Source organism: Vulpes lagopus, chromosome 12, assembly GCF_018345385.1.
Source record: "Vulpes lagopus strain Blue_001 chromosome 12, ASM1834538v1, whole genome shotgun sequence".
NCBI lineage: Eukaryota > Metazoa > Chordata > Mammalia > Carnivora > Canidae > Vulpes > Vulpes lagopus.
Window position 1 is genome coordinate 70,141,224 of NC_054835.1, and position 19,659 is coordinate 70,160,882.

The 19,659-nt window shown below is 37.3% G+C and overlaps 1 protein-coding gene across 2 annotated transcripts; it reads left to right on the forward strand.

Annotated features, from left to right (window-relative positions):
* Positions 1-1,732: 1,732 nt before the first annotated feature.
* Positions 1,733-19,055, forward strand: EXOC1L (exocyst complex component 1 like). Of its 2 annotated transcripts, XM_041726423.1 has the most exons (4): positions 2,169-2,193; positions 2,311-2,441; positions 12,296-12,426; positions 18,268-19,055. In XM_041726423.1, the coding sequence occupies exons 3-4, from the start codon at positions 12,325-12,327 to the stop codon at positions 18,532-18,534; spliced, it is 369 nt and encodes a 122-aa protein (XP_041582357.1). In that variant the 5' UTR covers positions 2,169-2,193; positions 2,311-2,441; positions 12,296-12,324; the 3' UTR covers positions 18,535-19,055. The 2 variants fall into 2 exon arrangements, with proteins under 2 accessions (XP_041582356.1, XP_041582357.1); XM_041726422.1 differs by lacking the exon at positions 2,311-2,441 and having other exon boundaries at positions 1,733-2,193.
* Positions 19,056-19,659: the final 604 nt, after the last annotated feature.

Genomic DNA, 19,659 nt, shown 5'->3' on the forward strand with positions numbered 1-19,659 from the left:
GGGACTCAATCTCAGAATCCTGACTTCATGACCTAAGCTGAAATCAAGAATCGGACGCTGAGCCAAAAGAGCCACTCAGGCACCCCACCCTCTTCTCCATTTCTATATCCAAAAGCATAATACTAGTTCTCTGGTAGTCTACCAAGTTGTTTTACTAGAGTCCCAGAATCACCAACAGATTAGGAGATATTAAAGTAGGAAAAGACTCTAGATATCATTCTTCAGATGAAGAGACTGAGGTTCAGCGAGACAAATGTCCCACCCAGGACCCCATAGTTCAGTCTAGCCCCAGCCATGCCATTAATTTTTCTTTAGAGCAGCTAATTTGGAAGCCATAGAACACTATTCATTGCCCGCCTTTCCCAGCCTCTTCCTCCTTGTTAGAAAATCCTGTTTCCCATGGTAGGAACCAAAAATGACAAGTACTTGTTTCCTAGGGATAGCCATGTGACCCAGTCTTGGGCACCAAGATATAGAGGGAAGTCTCTGGCTGGTTTCTGAGAGTTTGCTTCTGACATAAAGAGAAATCAAGAAGAGCTACCAATCCCTGACTCCCTTTCTTCCTTTCTTGGAGCTGAACAACAGCAGCCTAAGGACAAAAAGCCAACAGGTGAGGATCGGAAGAATCAAAACACTTGGGACCCTCTATGAGCCCTGAGCTAACCTTGAAACTGCCTACTTGCAGACATTTTATTCTGAGACATTATTTGAAGTCTTCCCTACTTACAACTTTATGTCATATGTTCTGTAACTTGCAGCTGAGTGCACCCTGAAAGGCCGCTGCTTTATTTCTTTATTTTCCCTCTTTCCCTCTAAAATCTACAGGAGCAGGGAATTGACCTGTTATTTTCATTGTGTCTTCCCAGTTCCTAGAAGAGCCTGGCACAAAATCAGCCCTTGAGAAATATTTGTTGAATGGATGAATGTCCCCAAAACCTTCACTGACTCTCTACTCCTACGGAATAAAATCCAAAGGATTAATCTGGCATTCAATGCCCTTCCTGATCTGGCCCCAATCTATCTTTCCAGTCTTACCTTTTACTTTCACATATGCTACTACTCAGGAAAACTATTTCCTGTCCTCCCAAACACTCCCTGAGCTTTCTAATGCAGGGCTTTGGCTCAGTGTCTGGTCTGTGGAATAGGCTCCTTCCCCTCCACTTTGATACTTTTCCCTCATTCTTCAAGTTCCAGAGCTTCTCCCATAGCACCTCCTCTGATACTTTTCAGGTACAAATATCTTTTCTATATTTTCTTTTGTGCCATTTATGCTAATTAAACATTCATGCTAATTATTTGGTGTAGTCATCTCGATTAGATTATGAGCTCCTTGGGGATAGAAAATTCACCCTCCCAAGAAACAGATATAAAGCTTTGCCCCAGTAGATACCTTAATAAATTTTTATTTGTGCGTAGGAGAATAAACAACATCAAAGTGAGCCCATTTAAAAAATTATTTGGACACAGGAATTGGTGCTGACTTTCATGATTGCAAAGGTCTGATGAATTGCAAGAAGGGAAAGAAGGAGGGCAAGAGACTTGTTGGAAGTGTCAGGAGCAAGCCCTGGTGCTTTGTCTCCTGCCGATGATAGCGAAGTTCTTAATGGAAGATGATCCCAATCAATAGAGCCAGACAGCTGATTTATATAATGGAATCAAGCTGAAGCCGTTGGTCTTCCTCTGCAGAGTGATGTGAAAGAGGAAAACGCTACTAGACAAGAATAAGCAAGGGACTCCACAAGTATAGCTGCTGGTGTTCAGAAATGTGTTCCCCATCAGCAAACCACAGGAGAGCTCCAGAGAGCAGCCTTCTTGAGCCTGGATGCTGAGGATTGCCGGTGGGGCGAGTGTTGCTGCTGGATTTGGGCTGCTGCTGCCGCTGCCACTAGGCACGCACCATAGTGAGGGGTCTGACCACGCAGACCGCCTCCCAGAGCCTGGGTCTGGCTGGGAATGAGAAGTTAAGAGAGTGAGGGCTGGGAGGTGCAAACCCAAACAAGAAATCTAGGGAGCCAAAGGAGAGCAAAGGGTGATCTGGAGCCAAGACATCAGGCCAAGTGGAACTGGAGGAAATGTCATCATTGGTGAAGGAGGACTTGGAGAAGAAACTGTTTAAGCCACTCTCACAGAATCTCTACGAGTTTATTGAAATAGAGTTCTCGGTCCAGGACAGGTATTACCTCTGCGTGTCAGGTAATCTGTTCTTTCTGTTATCACTTCAAAATGTAAATAACTCCACAAGAGCCTTGGGTGGTAGAAGGACATTTTTGTATTTATTTTCCTGAATGGTAACAGCACATGTATCTTCAGGTGATAGAGCTTAATTATGCCAAGTTTGGGAATCTGGATTCCACTGAATTTTATTTTTAGTGCTAAAATGGAAGACAGAAAAATAATATCGTATTAAGAATATTTCGGTGGATTGTTCAGAAGGAAACTGGGTATGTATTTTCCTGCTTTGATTATTTTGTTTTCAAGCCTTTATTTAATTCACTTGCATGGTATGCAACCTTAATGTGTAAGAGCTCATTTTAAAAAATTCAACAGAGTGCTTTCTGTATATTTTTAAATACACTGGAGAATTGAGTTATACAGCTCTATTTCCAACCAGCCTGGATAACTAAGATTCTGTCTTTTCGTGCTAAGAAAGAAAAAAAAGACCTTAGATTTTCTTTTAAGGGCTTACTTAGACTTCCTGGTGGTTTATTTTGAAAAGAGAAATGATCTTCTAAAAATTCTTTCTCTTCTAGGAAGTATGCTTGCAGAAACAATAATTTAATCATAGAAATTAGTTCATGAAGTGGGAACTTTAAGGATAAGAGGCTGCTCTCTAAACTATTTAACTAAATACAGATTCTCCCTCATGTTCTTAAAATGCACGAAAATTATCCATACGTGAGAATAGGCTTTTGCATTTAATTATTGCCTAACCTGCAATGTTTGTGCTGAATTTAGAGAGAAATGTTTATGCCATTACTGAATTTAATATATAGCTTTCCCTTTTCCCAATCCATGCCTTTTACTACTTCTCAGGGGCTTAGGAGGAAAGAGCTCAGAAATTCTAAGTGTTCTTTGTGGACTTTCTTTTTTAAGGCACACACCTCAGCATTTTCAGAAAACAACTTATTATAATTCTCTTCCTGATAATTGCCTCAGAAGGACTCTAAAATTGTCAAGATGAAGTATTGTAAGGGAAGCAAAACAGCTTTAAATAAAATGGCTAAGAACTTTCAAAAATTCTATCAATCCTAATAAGAATAATATTTACTCAATAATAAGCATACTAATATTTACCTAATGCTTTACCTAGCATATGTTGCTATATAAATACAAAGTATGAGAACTTGGCGTACCAGCAAGGTAAAAAACTTAACTGGCCAGGAAAAAGAAAGAAAGCAAGTTATGGAAAAAAGTCAAATGAAATAATTTTAGAAACTATATTGCATCCTAACCACGAAATCACTATATCTTTAAGTATTTTGACTTAATATATTAGAGAAGATGCTTATTCCAACATTAATATTTAATAATTTTGTTACTAATAATGATCCTCTTTATAAAGTTAGTTACTCATCATGTAACATTAGTATGCAAGTAATTTTTTAAACTTATAAAAATAAAATCCTAGCAATGTATAAATCTAACTTACCTAATATGTCTTAATTCCTCTCTCCAACCCTATAATTAAACTTGTCCTATATGGCATTATAAAAAAAAGTCCGCTAGAATTAAACTTTTGGAAATGGATAATGTCTTTTTTTTTCTGTTATCCCTGAGTTTTAAGAAAGATACTGTGCACGGGGGTTACCTGCTGTCTTTTTTCACAAATGACCTGAATCATTTTAACACGGATCAGAAGGTCAAGGGGTTAACATTGTTAGCATGTATGAAAGCAACTTCTTTAGGGTTCAATTTTCTCATCTGGAAAATGACAAAGGAGAGTAGGTGATCATTTTAATTAGTAAAATTCAACGATTCTCTTCTGTAAGAAGTAAGGAAGAAAAAAACAAGGTCCTCTCAGATGTGAAGAGAAAGTAAGATTGTGATATTTCAGATAAAAGTTAACATTATAACTGATACTTATTCACTAATTTTTCATAACTCTCCTCTATATCACATCCATCAATTTGAGAGCATTTATCCTAAATGTAACATCTCTTTATGACCATTTCAAGTACATTGAGGCAGAATGGTAATTTGAAATGAAGTCAATGTGATGACTGATAGACTTTAATCTTTGATCATGCTTTACTCAGATTTCTATTGATATGAATCCAACAGGTCATATTACAATTATCAAGGCAGGTAACTCCCGATTTTGAATGTTGGCCACCCTCACAGAGTAGAGACTGATGGTTAGAATTTTCTCTTTATATCCTACAATCTAGCAGTTCTAAATTTATAAGAACCGAAGGCTAGAGCAGCTGAATTCCATCAGGCATTTTTCAAACTAAAGACAAGTATGTTTAGATAAGTTAAAATTTCTATTTATCTGATTAGATTCCGTCTTTTGTAGGAGTCTCACAACCAAATGACTGTGATTTACTGTATCTTGATACCTTACCTGATTGATGTCAAAAATCAGATGTCCTAAACCCAATCTCCCTTTATGTATTTACTAGGATTTACATTGAGGATTTCCTGGCACCTCAGTCTCTTCCCAACTCAGAGTTTGCATGGTCATTTCTCCTTGAGATTAGCTTCCCCTAGCCTCGAACATCGTTATCCCTATCAGTTAAAAGCATCTTCTTATAGAGGATGGAGGAGCCCTTTTATATACAGGCACTAGAAAGGGATAAGTCACTTGCGCAATGATGGGTGCAAATGAATTAAAGATGTTCCAAAGGATTGAAATAGTATATCCAGCATTCACCATAATTAAATGGGAAGTAGCAGGACATGCTAGAATGGATTCTAGAATGCTCGAGATCAGACATACATGGTATAAAACCTGGCTCTACTTTGTCCACCTGCCAGCTGTGAAATTTGGGGCAAGGTAATTAACCACTCTGGCCTCAGTGTTATCATCTCTGAAATGGAAATAATAACACCCACATAGGCACATAGTGCTCTCCTGTTAAATCCTAACTAGGAAAAAAACAAATATGATAAATTATGTTCCAAAAAAATAAAATAAGAGGTAGGATTATATTTTTAAATATATGGAAAAATTAATTTACTGTGATAACATGCTGAAATATATTTTTATAAATAGTATATACTATATATATTTATAATAAAAACAATACACACTAAACATATATAAGCATTATATTTAATACATAATGAAAATTGAAATATTGTTATACATTTTATAAATAAAATTATATGCATATTCAGATACAGATTATTTTAAATATTCTCATATACTTAGGAAAACATTTTTGTTTATAAATATTAATTTTAAAATAAATAGCATTTTCTAGAATTATGAGAATGGTATTATAAATTATCCATACATATTACATTTTATTTTATTTTATTTTTAAAAATTTTATTTATTTATTCATGAGAGACACGGGAGAGAGAGAGGCACAGACACAGGCAGAGGGAGAAGCAAGCTCCATGCAGGGAGCCCAACGTGGGATTCAATCCCGGGTCTCCAGGATCACACCCTGGGCTGAAGGCAGCACTAAACTGCTGAGCCACCCGGGCTGCCCCCATATTACATTTTAATGTCAGAACAGAACTTCTCTGTGAACCAGGGTATCTAACAATTTTGTCAAGCTATTTATGGTAAGAATAGTAACAATGAGAGTGTCAAATAAGAATAAATTAACAATGGAATATTACTCAGCAATTAGAAACGACAAATACCCACCATTTGCTTCAACGTGGATGGAACTGGAGGGTATTATGCTGAGTGAAATAAGTCAATCGGAGAAGGACAAACAGTGTATGTTCTCATTCATTTGGGGAATATGAATAATAGTGAAAGGGAATATAAAGGAAGGGAAAAGAAATGTTGGGAAATATCAGGAAGGGAGACAGAACATAAAGACTCCTAACTCGGGGAAACGAACTAGGGGTGGTGGAAGGGGAGGAGGGCGGGTGTTGGAGGGGAATGGGTGACGGGCACTGAGGTGGACACTTGACGGGATGAGCACTGGGTGTTTTTCTGTATGTTGGTAAATTGAACACCAATAAAAATTAATTTAAAAAAAAGAATAAATTAACAAGCCTTATAAACAACAAACATTTATTTCTCACAGTTTTGGAAACTGGGAAGTCCAAGATCATAGCACTAGTAGATTCAGTGTCTGGTTAGGACCACCTCCTCAGAGATCACCATCTTCCTGTAAACTTATATGGTGGAAAGGGCAAGGGATCTCTCTGGAGTCTTTGTTTTTTTTTTTTTTGTTTTGTTTTGTTTTTTGTTTTTTTAATTAATTTTTATTGGTGTTCAATTTACCAACATACAGAAAAACACCCAGTGCTCATCCCGTCAAGTGTCCGCCTCAGTGCCCGTCACCCATTCCCCTCCAACACCCGCCCTCCTCCCCTTCCTAGTTTCCAAAATCTATAAAGAACTTATAAAACTCAACACCAATGGAGTCTTTGTATAAGGGTATTAATGCCAAATCACCTCCCAATGTCCCCAACTGCTAATACCACCACCTTTGGGGGCTAAGATTTCAAAAATACACTTTGGAGGGGACACAAACATTCAATCTATAGTACTCAGTATAGCCCAAGAATTGATGTTATAAAAATATTTCTAGAAAAAATATATTTGAGAATTTTTAAAAGATTTTATTTATTTATTCATGAGAGACACACAGAGAGAGGCAGAGACACAGGCGGAAGGAGAAGCAGGCTCCCTGCAGGGAGCCCAATGCAGGACTCTATCCCAGGCTCCCAGAATCATGCCCTGAGTCAAAGGCAGATGCTCAACCACTGAGCCACCCAGGTGTCCCTTGAAAATTGCTTTGTTAGTGAAATCAATAATAGTGTTCTCAATGACCCCAAGACATCATCACTATATTGAAACATTTTCACTGAGGCTTCCTATCTTTGATATCTCATGATGGTTTCTTCATATTATTTAATTTCAATGATGAAAACAATTATGTAATACTAAGATTATAAAATAACAGTCATTTGTTTATTTAAAGCATTTCTATGTAGTTTATTTGTGAGCTATTGTTTTTCCTCTATTCTGCAAAATCATATTGGTGGAATTAGCCAATCTTCTTTCCATCTAGCCTATGAATTCAGTGACTATTTTGTCATGGTAAGAGAGGCGGTTAATGAGTGTTTCTTTTGAAATTAAAAGTGAAAATAAATGGTTGGCATGAAGTTAAGACTGTAATTCTGGAAATGCTAACTAAAATATTAATACTTGAACAGGTTATTCTGAAATTCCATTAGTCTATAGATATTACTCACTAAATCATAATTACATAATGGCCCCTCTGATGTTACTAAAAACAACTCTCTAACACTTTGACTATATAAACACATTTCTGTTTTAAGACAAGGTGATGAGTTTCCACTTTGCTGCTGCGTTAGTGTGGACATGGCCATTTAATTTCAGCTGGCAGCAGAGCCCAAGTGTGAAAATCAGGGGTTGGGTCCACTCCAGCATGAGTAAACTTCTTTGACTCTTGGCTAAAGAAAATTCTTGGAGTCTCCTTGACTCCAAAGGAGGCTACTTTTGCCAAATTCGGAGTCTGTACTGTCTCTTGCTACATCATTGTATCAAAAGGTTAACTTTTAAAGTCTGCTTATTTTCTTAGTTCAGTGTTAGTTAGGACAGTAATCATTAATATAAGAAAACTCGATAACTGGTAGATCCTACCTTCTTAACATCTCTCTCAATCCTTTATAGAACTCCTCAAGAAAATTTTCTAGAATTTAAAGCTCAGTTATCCCTTAAACTTCTTCAGTGACAACCCTCCTCCCAAGCTACCCCTCCATACACACACCTTTCAGGATAACATTTGAATTCCTTAGCCTAGCATTCTAGACCCTTCCAGACCTCTTGCCTAACCTGCTTCCTACAATCTACCCACCCTCACACTTCATGCCAATAATACCAAATACCTGTCATGACTCAAAAGGATCAAGTATTTCATGCTTTTGTACACATGCTGTTCCAGAAGTTCCTCTAGTCCTTTCTTTATTCTGCTCTCACTGCCCCTTACAACTCAGATTACCCCCTTCAAGAAGCTCTCTCTGACCCCACCAGTTGGATGAAGATGTCCCTGCTCCATTTTCCTGTATTACCCTGTCTGTGCCTCATTCATGGCACTGTGATTATGCATTTTTTCTGAGTCCCTACCCCCTGTAATCTCAGTGAGAGCAAGATTGCTGCCTTATGGGAATTCTTTTTTTTTCATGCCTCTCACAGGGCTTTGTACAAAAGGGGAACTCTAATATTTATCAAATTAATGAAATGAATCAGCCTATAGGCAATTGGCTAACTATCATAACATGTAGATGAAGCAGAGGAATTTGCTTCAGATTATATTTTCACATAGTATCCAATTATTTCTTCCTATACCCATTCTCTCCCACACCCTAAGTAGCTAGTGAGACAGCTAAGTCAGAACAAGAACATTGTCCTTTGGTTCTGAGGTAGAGCCTTTGTCTGAACAGATACAACTGCCTCCTAATCGACGGAACTGCCCTCAAGATCTTGTCCTGAATAAGTCTAACAGAATCAACTCTGCCTCTACTTCGACACTCCATGCTTCCTTCCTAATAGCTTCCTTTCTAATCATTTCCTCTTCCCAAAGCTAGCATCTAGACCAGTGGAAATGAAACTTTCTTAGAGCTGGAGAAATGCACATAGGCAGAAACCCACCAATTTCTGCAGACAATTTTAGGAGACTCACAGACTCTGGGACAGTTTTTTGAGACTGAGTTAAGATCTCCTGTCTGGGTCCTCTCAAGGACATGCCCTGCAGTCACTCCCTTTGTCCCCCAGAATATACAATCCCTCCTCTTGCAAACTCTTGGAGTATGTGATCTAAATCATAGCCTTTAGTCTTTTCCTATTTTTTGTTTCAATCCTACCTAACCCTGGAACTGGCACACAGTATGCACTCAGTATTAGAGCAGAAGGAGTTGTCTACAAGTTGTCTTCTGCCCTCACCATTCCAGAGAAACTGCCCTCAGGAAAGAAATCAATGGTATTCCCTAAGTCAGATTCAGTGCCTGGTCTGAACTCTGCTTTCTCCAACAAAGTGACTTCACAGGATGGTTTCCAAGTTTTAAAATTCTCTGTCCTCTTGATTTCCATGGCACTGCATTGTTGGGTTTGTCTCCTCCCAGACCTCTCTGCTGGCACCTTTTTCTTTTCTGCTCGGTCTTGCCTCTTTCCTCTGCTCTTTTCTCTATAAACTTGTCTTGGAAAACTGTTCACACAGAAAAGGCCTAATTCTGTATCTCTACCCCTAAATTATAAACTTCCACCTCCTTTTCTTCTGAGATCATTTATGGATACCTTGTCTGTATGTCAAAAACTAAACTCATGGGGTGCCTGGGTGGCTCAGTTGGTTAAGTGTCTGCCTTCGGCTCAGGTTGTGATCACGCCCCCGCATCTCATTGGACTCCCTGCTCAGCAAGGAGTCTGCTTCTCCCTCTCCCTCTGCCTCTCCCTTCCTCCACTTATGCATGTTCTCTCTCTCTCCCTCAAATAAATAAATAAATAAATAAATAAATAAATAAATAAATAAATAAAATGTTTTTAAAAAGAGAAATAAGGGCACCTGGGTGGCTCAGTGGGTTAAGCATCTGCCTTTGGCTCAGGTCATGATCTCGGAGTCCTGGGATCGAGCCTTGCATTGAGCAGGAGTCTTCTTGTCCCTCTGTCCCTCTCCCATCCCCCTCCCTCTGTTTATGCTCTCTCTCTCTCTCTCAAATAAATAAATAAAATCCTTTTTAAAAAAATAAATGAAAAGTAAAAATATAAATCAACCAATCATCATTGTCTCCAACCAGTTTACCCTCCATACTTTCCTGTATGGGTTTCCATCAAGTGTTGTCAATGCCTCATTTGAAATCTTACTTAGATTTGCCATGTCTATTCCATTGCTCACATCCTATGCCTAGATAACAACAACAGTCTCTTAAAATAAATGAGATAAAACACTTTACCACTTACTGCAAACCAGGCACTATCCTACCTCATTTATCTAGCTTATCTTTAATCTTTAAACCCTCTGAGTTTGTAGAAGTCTGATGTGTGCTTTCCAACTTGAGCAGAAGGAGGCTTAATCTCTCTGGTGTGAAGTCATTTCCTCAGACCACACTCTAAGTAGTGGTGTCCATGATTTGAATCTGAAATGTCTAAAGCCAGAGCCCAGTAAGCCTCACTGCCTTTTCTAGGGATCTCCAGTCCTCCTTTCTTTTCTCCTTCTTCAGTGTATCTTGTGCATCCCTACTCCCCAAAAAAATACTGCTTTAACAGGGCACCACTGTACTAGCCTCCTGTTCAGGGAGGAAAGAGGATTTATTGAATATGTATTCTTGTATGAGCTTTCACTGAACACTTGACAGAATGACCTCTTAGATTTGTCAGCCTGATGAGATTCCTTGTCTATGGGGTCAAACTCACTGAGCAACTCTAAGATCAACTGGTGGCCTTAATTTCAGTATCACTTCCGCCCTCAGAGGATAATTACTCCATTCACCAGCCCCAATTCTGGAGCCCTCACAGTCCAGACCAGCAAGCCATCCCTTCTACTAGAGGAAGGATCCAAATATCACAACTCCTCAGTGGTTTCTGTCCCTTTGCAAATCCAGAGGCTTTCAAAACATTTTCACAGTCTTCTCGACCTAGTCGGTCCTATTGCCCACCATATCCTAACACCAACCAATCTATATAGTCCACTTTCTCTAATTCTCTTGGTGAGTCTCAGCTTCTCTGTCATTAATTTCCTCATGCTGTCCTTCACCTGGAAACACTCTCAGTATCATACTTGCCTTCACAAACAGGACTCATTTTAAATCCTCTCTCAAATTTTATTTCTCCCACTATTCCTTCCTTAACTATTCCAATCCTCTCCCTCCTCAGAACTCCTGGTGAGCATATAGTTTGTTGCACATTGCTTATCTAGCATTATATCATAATGTATCGCTTTATATCTTCTTCACCAAGAGGACATGCCAGAGTGGTACTTTCCAGAATGAAAAGAGAGTTCCTCAAATTCTAGTCTCACTCTTAGAGGACAGAACGGGCTTGCAACTCTCTAAGTGACATCATCCATCTTGAAAGAAGTTTCCAGATATTCAATTCCAATTGCCACTACTTTATAATATACTTATATAGCATTGTATGTCATAACTATAAATTTTATGTGACTCATGCATGTTAGCATTGTCTCCTCAACAAAATCGTAGTTTCTAGAGGGCAGGGACCATGTTTCATCCTTGTATCTCTTCTGGCATCTGTAATAGTTCTATCAGGTAAATAGCAGATTCTCAGTAAATACCCCCTTTATTTATTCACTGATAATTTTCATTTCAGGAGCTCTAACATCAAATATTGATTCTTCTGATGTGTTCGTATGAGATTAAAGATTTTAAGGCCGGGAAATTATTTCCCTCATTTTGTTCACATCAAATAAGCCATGGTTTTCTCTTGCCTTTCAAAGTATAGTACTAAAGCTTTTTGTTTTGATGGCACACTTTGAATGCTAATATTTGGAGACATGCTAAAGAAGATTAAAAATATCAAACAAAAAAATCTCAAACAAAATCAAACAGGTCAATGGTAGCTATGATGCAAGCACTTGTATGTCAAAATTCTCACAGCAACTTTAGAAGATAGTTCAGTACAGTATGTTTAGAGGACATACAGACCTGTATTTGTATGATCACTCTTCAACCCTGTGTTGCTGTGTGAGCAGAACTGTTTGCTTTCCTGACCTCACTTTCCATATTGTCATAAATTAAAATTCCAATTTGTTCTGGTAAATATTTTGGCACTGACTGTATGCTAACACTAAGCCTCTTATTTCCTGCCATGAGTCGAATCCCATTCTCCACCACAAAGCTCATAGCTGAAAGCACATAGCTCAGTGTTCCATCTGACAGAAATTTCCACGGCAGCATGTAAACACAGTTGTAGCAAAAATTATATTAACATATGGAGCAAATTAGGGAGCATACTCATGAAGGTTTAGATATGTCAGGCTTTATAATTGGGGTACAGATGTGATGTAGGCTTAAACTCATTATATGAAAAGAAGGTACATAAATCCCTAAAAGTACAAAAAAATAAAATAACTTGATGAATAATTTATTCCAAGAGTTCATGTAAACTTAGTGTTTTTCTGTCCTACAGTGACGAAAAATGAAGAAGTAAAAATAATTATGGTGAAACACTACAGAATAGGTTTAGATGAAAAATATGAAGTAACAAAAAAGTGGTCTTTGAACGATCTGCAGATGATTGATGGAAAAGAAGCAGATACCGTAAGTGTTATGTTTTGTAAGGGAGATGTGGGATCAATATGCTAGAAATCTTTATGTTCAATATCCTATTTCATATTATTCTTGGCATATACTGTTAAGATGACATATTGTTCTTTAGTGGTATGGGTTATTCTGCTGGGATAATCCACTGGGTTTTTTGTTCCATTTTTCTAAGTTGAAGTTTGAATTTTTGTCTATTAAATTTAAAAGCATCTTTCAAAAAAAAAAAAAAAGCATCTTTCCCAAGAGATTCTTAACAGATTAAGAACAATCTGCCAGTCAATCCTAAAACTGTATGTGATGTTTCCACCGCACCCTCTCCCCAAGTTCCTCCATTAAATTTTGAAGATTCCTTCCTCGTTGTCTTCAAACTACTGTCAGTTAGCCACTTAATCCTCCAGAAATCCTACAACCTTAGATTTGAAAGGTTGTGGGGAAGGTTTACATGCCAGTCTTTCACTTTGACCACTTGAAGAGTGGTTTTCTCAGTTTCCCCTTGAATTCTTCCACTGATGGGAAACTTTTATCATGTGAGGAAATCCATTCAATTTCTGAATTGCCATACTTTATTTTTAATTTCCTGCTATGTTTAACCAAAAATCTGCTTCACTCTAACATCCACCCATCAGTTCTGGGTTTGCCATTTGGGGCAACTTAGAAAAAATCCAGTCCTCCTTTCACATAGCAGCCTTTCCAATATTTGAAGATGATTATAATGTTCCCTCAGGTTTTCTAAGTCAAAGGTACTCATTTTATTCTTTAAATAACTTTCATTATGAAGATCAAATAAGATAATATGATAGGACAATACAAATGCTAAGAAATAGTAGCATTGTTGTGATTTCTTTCCCATGACATTGCTTCAACACCCTCACCACACTATTTTCTCTTCCCTGGAATGCTCCAGCTTTTCCAAAATTAAATACAATACTTTACAATTAGTGTGACTGGCCTGTATTTCCTTGGTTCTGAATTCTTTATTTCTATTAAACCTGAAACTCCAAGTCTTTTGTGCATGAATTACCAATTAACCTGATCTGCCATAGCTTCCACTTACAGAGAATAAAATTTAAATTAGGGCCCTTGGTGATCTGGCTCCATTATTTCTGGTCATTCCTCCTTAAACCGTATATATCATCAGTGCTTAACTGCTGACTGTTGAGGTTTAAAATGCCCAGTCACCTCCATATCTCACCCCATTCCCAGATTCCCCATCGGGTAAAGTCCTACTCTTGTTTCCCTTCCCCAAAACTCCCCTTGCATTGAAGAATAAATGTGTTACAGACATAATTCTACAAACTGCAGTTGGCTTACTCTATCTCCCCTCCGGATGGAAACCTAAAAAACTGAGACCATGACTTTTCATCTTTTATCATAGCCTTCTGCCTTATAGATATTAAGCATTCAATAAGTATTTGTGGTTTTGCTGGATAAATTAGAATTTAAGCTTATTTATTCTTAATCCTAGAGAATACCATATTCTTAGTTTGGCCTATTGTTCCCACCTATCAAATTGTCAAATATTCACTATAGTATGATGATGCAGATTTAATGAGCACAATATGTAGGACTTAATTCATCAATAATAAAAATGATGAGACAGGCAGAGCTAAGTGCCATCTGGTAACCTGTAGGTAATTGATGAGTTACTATTACCACCGCTTGTAATAACGCTCCCTGCTACCATCTCACACTTAGTAAACTCTTATCAGATGCCAGGAACCACATGAAGCTCTTTTCTTATATAATTTCACATAATCATCACAAAACCCTATAGAATTAGATTCAGTTATTACTTCCAATTTACAGATGAGGAAAACGAAACTCAAAGAGTTAATTGACTTGCCCACAGTCACAAAGCTATTCAGGGGTGGAGCTAGACTTTACCCAGAAATCTATTAATTTGCCTTCTTTGAGCTGCTTGTTTAACATCTCTACAAATTCATATATCCATTCATTCATTCATTCATTCATCCAGAATTTGTGGTATACCAGGTTCTACTAGTCTCTGAAGATACAGTGGTGAAACAGACAGACATAAGCACTTAATTTTACCATACTTACTTATATACTTACTTACTTATCTAGTCTGAATACCTGAATTTTGCCCTTATGATCTTTACTGAAATCAATATATGCTATCAGCTATTATCTTGATATCATCACCTAGGAATCAATCCTATTTTAAAAATTTTGCATGTTTGGCATGACTTCTTGGTGAAAGCATGCTGGATTTCATTGCTTTTTTTCCCCTGAGTATTCACAGAGCATTTTTCTGATAATACATTCAACCTAAATGTTGAACATTTAGGAAATAGTTACTATTGCACATCAATATGGTAGAATGTGACACTGTCATTAAAAATCATGTTTCCATAAGAATGGCTCAGGACACAATTGTTCATCATTTAGTAAGTCTTTTTAAAGTCAGCCAAATACAAAACTTTTCTGTACTATTATCTCATTTTGCATATTTAGAATATTTCATATTATTGAAAACTGAAATCTAAACCTTAAATTTGAATACAAAAATATACATAGGTATATGTATGCATGAATATGTATATATGAAAGAAAGCAGTATTTTGACAATAATTATCTCTGTGATAAGATTACATATTCTAAGTTATTATTTCATCTTTATACCTTTATGTACTTGCCAAAATTTCTATACTGCATTGAATTTTATCAGAAATCAATGTCAAGGGGCATCTGGGTGTCTCAGTTGGTTAAGCATCTAATTTTTTTTTAAGATTTTATTTATTTATTCATGAGAGACAAAGAGCGAGAGAAAGGCAGAGACACAGGCAGAGGGAGAAGCAGGCTCCATGCAAGGATCCTGACGTGGGACTTGATCCTGGGACTCCAGGACCATACTCTGAGCCAAAGGCAGATGCTCAACCACTGAGCCACCCAGGCATCCCAGCGTCTGATTCTTGATTTCAGCTCAGGTCATGATGTCAGGATTGTGAGATTGAGCCCTGCATCAGGATCCACACTGAGTGTGGAGCCTGCTTAAGATTCTCTCTCCCTCTCACTCTGCCCCTCTCCACCTCCCACTCATGTACTCTCTCTCACTCTCTAAAAACAAAAATCTTACTGTGCTGTTTAATAAATAAAAGAAATATTTTTTAAAAAGAAATCAATGTTCAGGAATTAATCATCCCTCCCTCTATTTTCACTCATTTTTCTTTTCTTATTTTTCTCTCAAGTTTTCAAATATTACTGATGTCATATGATTTTCTATAAGCTTGGTCAGTGCCTGGGGTTGTATTCAGCAAGCCTGTCACTTAGATTCCCTGGAAGCAGCTCTCTGTGCTCTATTTTCTCCTCACCTTCCTGACCTTAATTCTATCTCAACCTTGTTGATTCTTCCCTTTCCCGATGAAGATCATCATCTTTGATTGTGAACTAGAAACAAAAGAGAAGTTGAGTATTTCTAATTTTCTCATCATTTTAGGACCTAAAATACTAAAGTGCCAGGAAAAAAAAAACCTATAATATCCAAAAATCAGTTCTTTTAAATATTTATTTTCTGTGGATGAAATGAAAATATCCCAGTTGTTCTGAGAATTTCTACTTCTCTTCTTTCTTGGAATGAAACCTCAGAAGTCAGCACTTATTATATTTTTCTCAATAGCAATGACATGGTTTTAAATAGAATAATTTTGAGCCAGAGAATTGTCAACTTTAAAATGCAATGGAATTGAAATTGAAGTCAATCTATAAAGCAGAAATCATAAGGACTGGGGATTTGGAGAGTGATATGGTATACCAGGAGGCGGAACAGTATAGCAAAACATTGGGCTGAGCTGATTGAGATCTTGGTTCTTCTCCTGTCTCTGCCAACTACAAATGTGACCTGGGCTCCACCTTCCTGGAAACTATTGTCCCAGCTAAACAAGAGATGACTGGATGATCCAGGAGACCCTCTTCAAGGTCTAGGATTCTATGGAAAAAAGAACAAGAGAATGGAGAGGGAGAGAAAGAGAGGGAAAGAGGCCCTTGTATTCTATGTACATGTCTGCTCAGGCATCAATTACTAGGCTTAAAGGAGAAAAATAATCCCCTCTGAGTATCCCAAAGGGATAATGGATATTTTCTACAGGATAAGGATAAAATATTTTAGAGAAAACGATATAAAGAGCATGATTAGTATGTGGTAATGGAATGGGTGTGATTTCCTTTTATTGAGATTTCCTGCAGAAGTGTAGTTAATGCTGCAATTATGACAGCCAGGAAAAATTTTGCAAGGTGTGGCTCATGGGAACACTGAATTTAAAATCACATAACTTTTGTACATTCTTGTTTGAAAGCATTGTGTTTTTTTTTTTTATTTAATGATATGAAGCAAGGTAGTATTCACACCAGTATCACAACCTTTGAGGGCAGCTTTGGGAAAAAGAGCTATTATTTATTAAACTCTACACTATGCAGTTTTTATAATTATTCTCATATACATATCATAGCAACCATACCTAAAATGGGGGGAAAAGTAAAGGTCAGATTAGATAAGTACTTTGCCCATGGTTAACATCAGAGAGTCAAAATGGTTATCTAACTTCAAAACTCATGTTCTTTTTCCTGCCTCTTGCAAGAATTTTCCTATTTAAAAGAAAAATGCAAATGCGCAAGCTGTTTCTGTATAATGTTTACACACTACATGGTAACAAATTATTAATAGTCTGGTTTCACCTCTCTCCCCCTCCTTGTCATTTACGGCAATGTTTACCTCCACTTCTCTTTTTATAGGATTACTTCTGATCAGTTCAACACACATTTGTTGAGAACTTAATATTTGCCATAGATAAGCACTAGGAACACAAAGATAAATAATTCAAAACCTCTGGCCTCAAAAAGAGTTAGGGGTTAGGCAGTTAATGAATGTGGAAGCGTTTTGTAAACTGAAAAGCATTTTATAAATTCAAGGCATTGTTGTTACTGCTCTTAGTAACAGTAATTATTGTTATTTTAGCAGATAGGACCTAGATGAAGTTTGATGTCCACTTGTTCCTAAAACATCTCCACTAAAAATACAGCAACAACCTAGAGCAATCAATAGAGGCAATCTTGAGTAATTTGACACTTTCAGTCAAATGATTTAATGATCCCAGCTATTAACTTCAAAGGTAATTCTTTGCTATTAACTTGCTATTAACCAGCAAGCTGGTGATCTATAGTATGGCAAAAGCTAATCTTGTCATCCTGTGTTTCCCTATTTATTTATTTATTTATTTATTTATTTATTTCTATTCATTAACATATAATGTATTATGGGTTTCAGAGGTAGAGGTTAGTGATTCAACGGTGCTCATTACATCCTGTGCCCTCCTTAACATCCATCACCCAGTTACCCTGTCACCACACCCCACTCCCCTCCAGCAACTCTCAGTTTGTTTCCTATGATTAAGAGTCTCCCTTAATGTTCCCCCTGCTACCATTGGAATAGCACAAGGGATCAACTTCCTAGTAAAGAAATGAAGACATCTTTTCTCCACTCCAGAAGTATGTAAGGGGATTTATTTTCTTTTTCCATCCCCATGTATCCTCTCAAACTCACTCCCCTGGGAGGACTTGATAACTGTGCATTCTGAGGCATGTTTTATTTGGATAATTGAAAAGTCACAGATGCTTCCAAAGTAATCTTCCATATTATTGTTTTCTTTAAAAGCAATATGTTTAAAGCAAACAGCTTTAGAAAGTTCGTTTGTAGATTTTAGAAATCTGTTTGATACTGATACTTTACAATCAGTAAGCATATGTAAGAGAATATGAGAGAATCCCCAGGAAATCTAGCTACTTTCCTGGCTACAAACAATCATGTCTCTCTTTTTTTTCTAGGACAATCCATTTTTTGATCTGCACTTCAAGAAAGTGTACAGTTTGGAAGCATATAGTTGTGCTTCTAAATATGCCTTTGCTCGAACTGTAAATAAGCTGAATCATGCATATCTTAAGAAGGACTTACAGATTGTGAATTTTGATTCTACTTACATTAATGATGATTCCATTTGGTCCTCCAACAACAAAGATTGTTTGGTTCTTATGAGAATATGCTTTTATGCTTTCAATCTAGTGTGCTTGTCCCTGTGTCCCCTGCCACTCTGAAGATGTATACCATGTTCCTTCATCAGTGTTCTATGAAAATGGTTCCCTAGATAAATATCAATAGTCACGATTTCGTTTTTTCCTTCATCAATCACTATTATTTATATGACAATAAAGTGATGCTTTGTGAAATGCAGTGAAATGTGTTTTAATGCAAATATTGTATTCATGGATAGGAAGAAGTAATATTGTCAAGATGTCTGTACTACCCAAAGCAATCTACAGATTCAATGCAATCTCTGTTAAAATCCCAACAGCTTTTTTTTAGCAGAAATGGAAGTCAGCCCTCAAAATGATATGGAATTCCAAAGGTGCCAGAATAGCCAAACAATCTTGAAACAGAAGTACAAAGCTGAAGCACTCACATCTCCCAACTTCAAAACTTACTATAAAGCTACAGTAATCAAAACAGTGTGGTATTGGCATAAGGATATCCATATAGGCCAATGGGATAGAATTGAGAGTTCAGAAATAAATCTAAACATCTATTTTTGGGATCCCTGGGTGGCGCAGCGGTTTGGCGCCTGCCTTTGGCCCAGGGCGCGATCCTGGAGACCCGGGATCGAATCCCACGTCGGACTCCCAGTGCATGGAGCCTGCTTCTCCCTCTGCCTGTGTCTCTGCCTCTCTCTCTCTATGTGTGTGACTATCATAAACAAATAAAAATTTAAAAAAAAACATCTATTTTTGACAAGGGTGCCAAATTCATTCAAAGAGGAAAAATAATCTCTTCAACAAATGGTACTAGAACAACTGGATATGCCCAAGGAGAGGAATGAAGCCCCTATCTTACACCATACACAAAAATCAACTTAAAATGAATTAAAGACTTAAATGTGAGACCTGACACCATAAAATTCCTAGAAGAAAATAGAGGGGTAAATCTTCAGGACCTTGGATTTGGCAATGGATTCTTATCATAACAAAAGCATGAGCAACAAAAGAAAAAAACAGATTGGACTTCATCAAAATTGCTTTTGTATCAAAGGACATTATTACAAAAGTAAAAAACAACCTACAGAGTGGGAGAAAATATTTGCAAGTCATGTGCCTGATAAGAGCTTAATAACCAGAGTATGTAAATAATTCCTACAACTCAGTATCAAAAAGACAAACAACCCAATT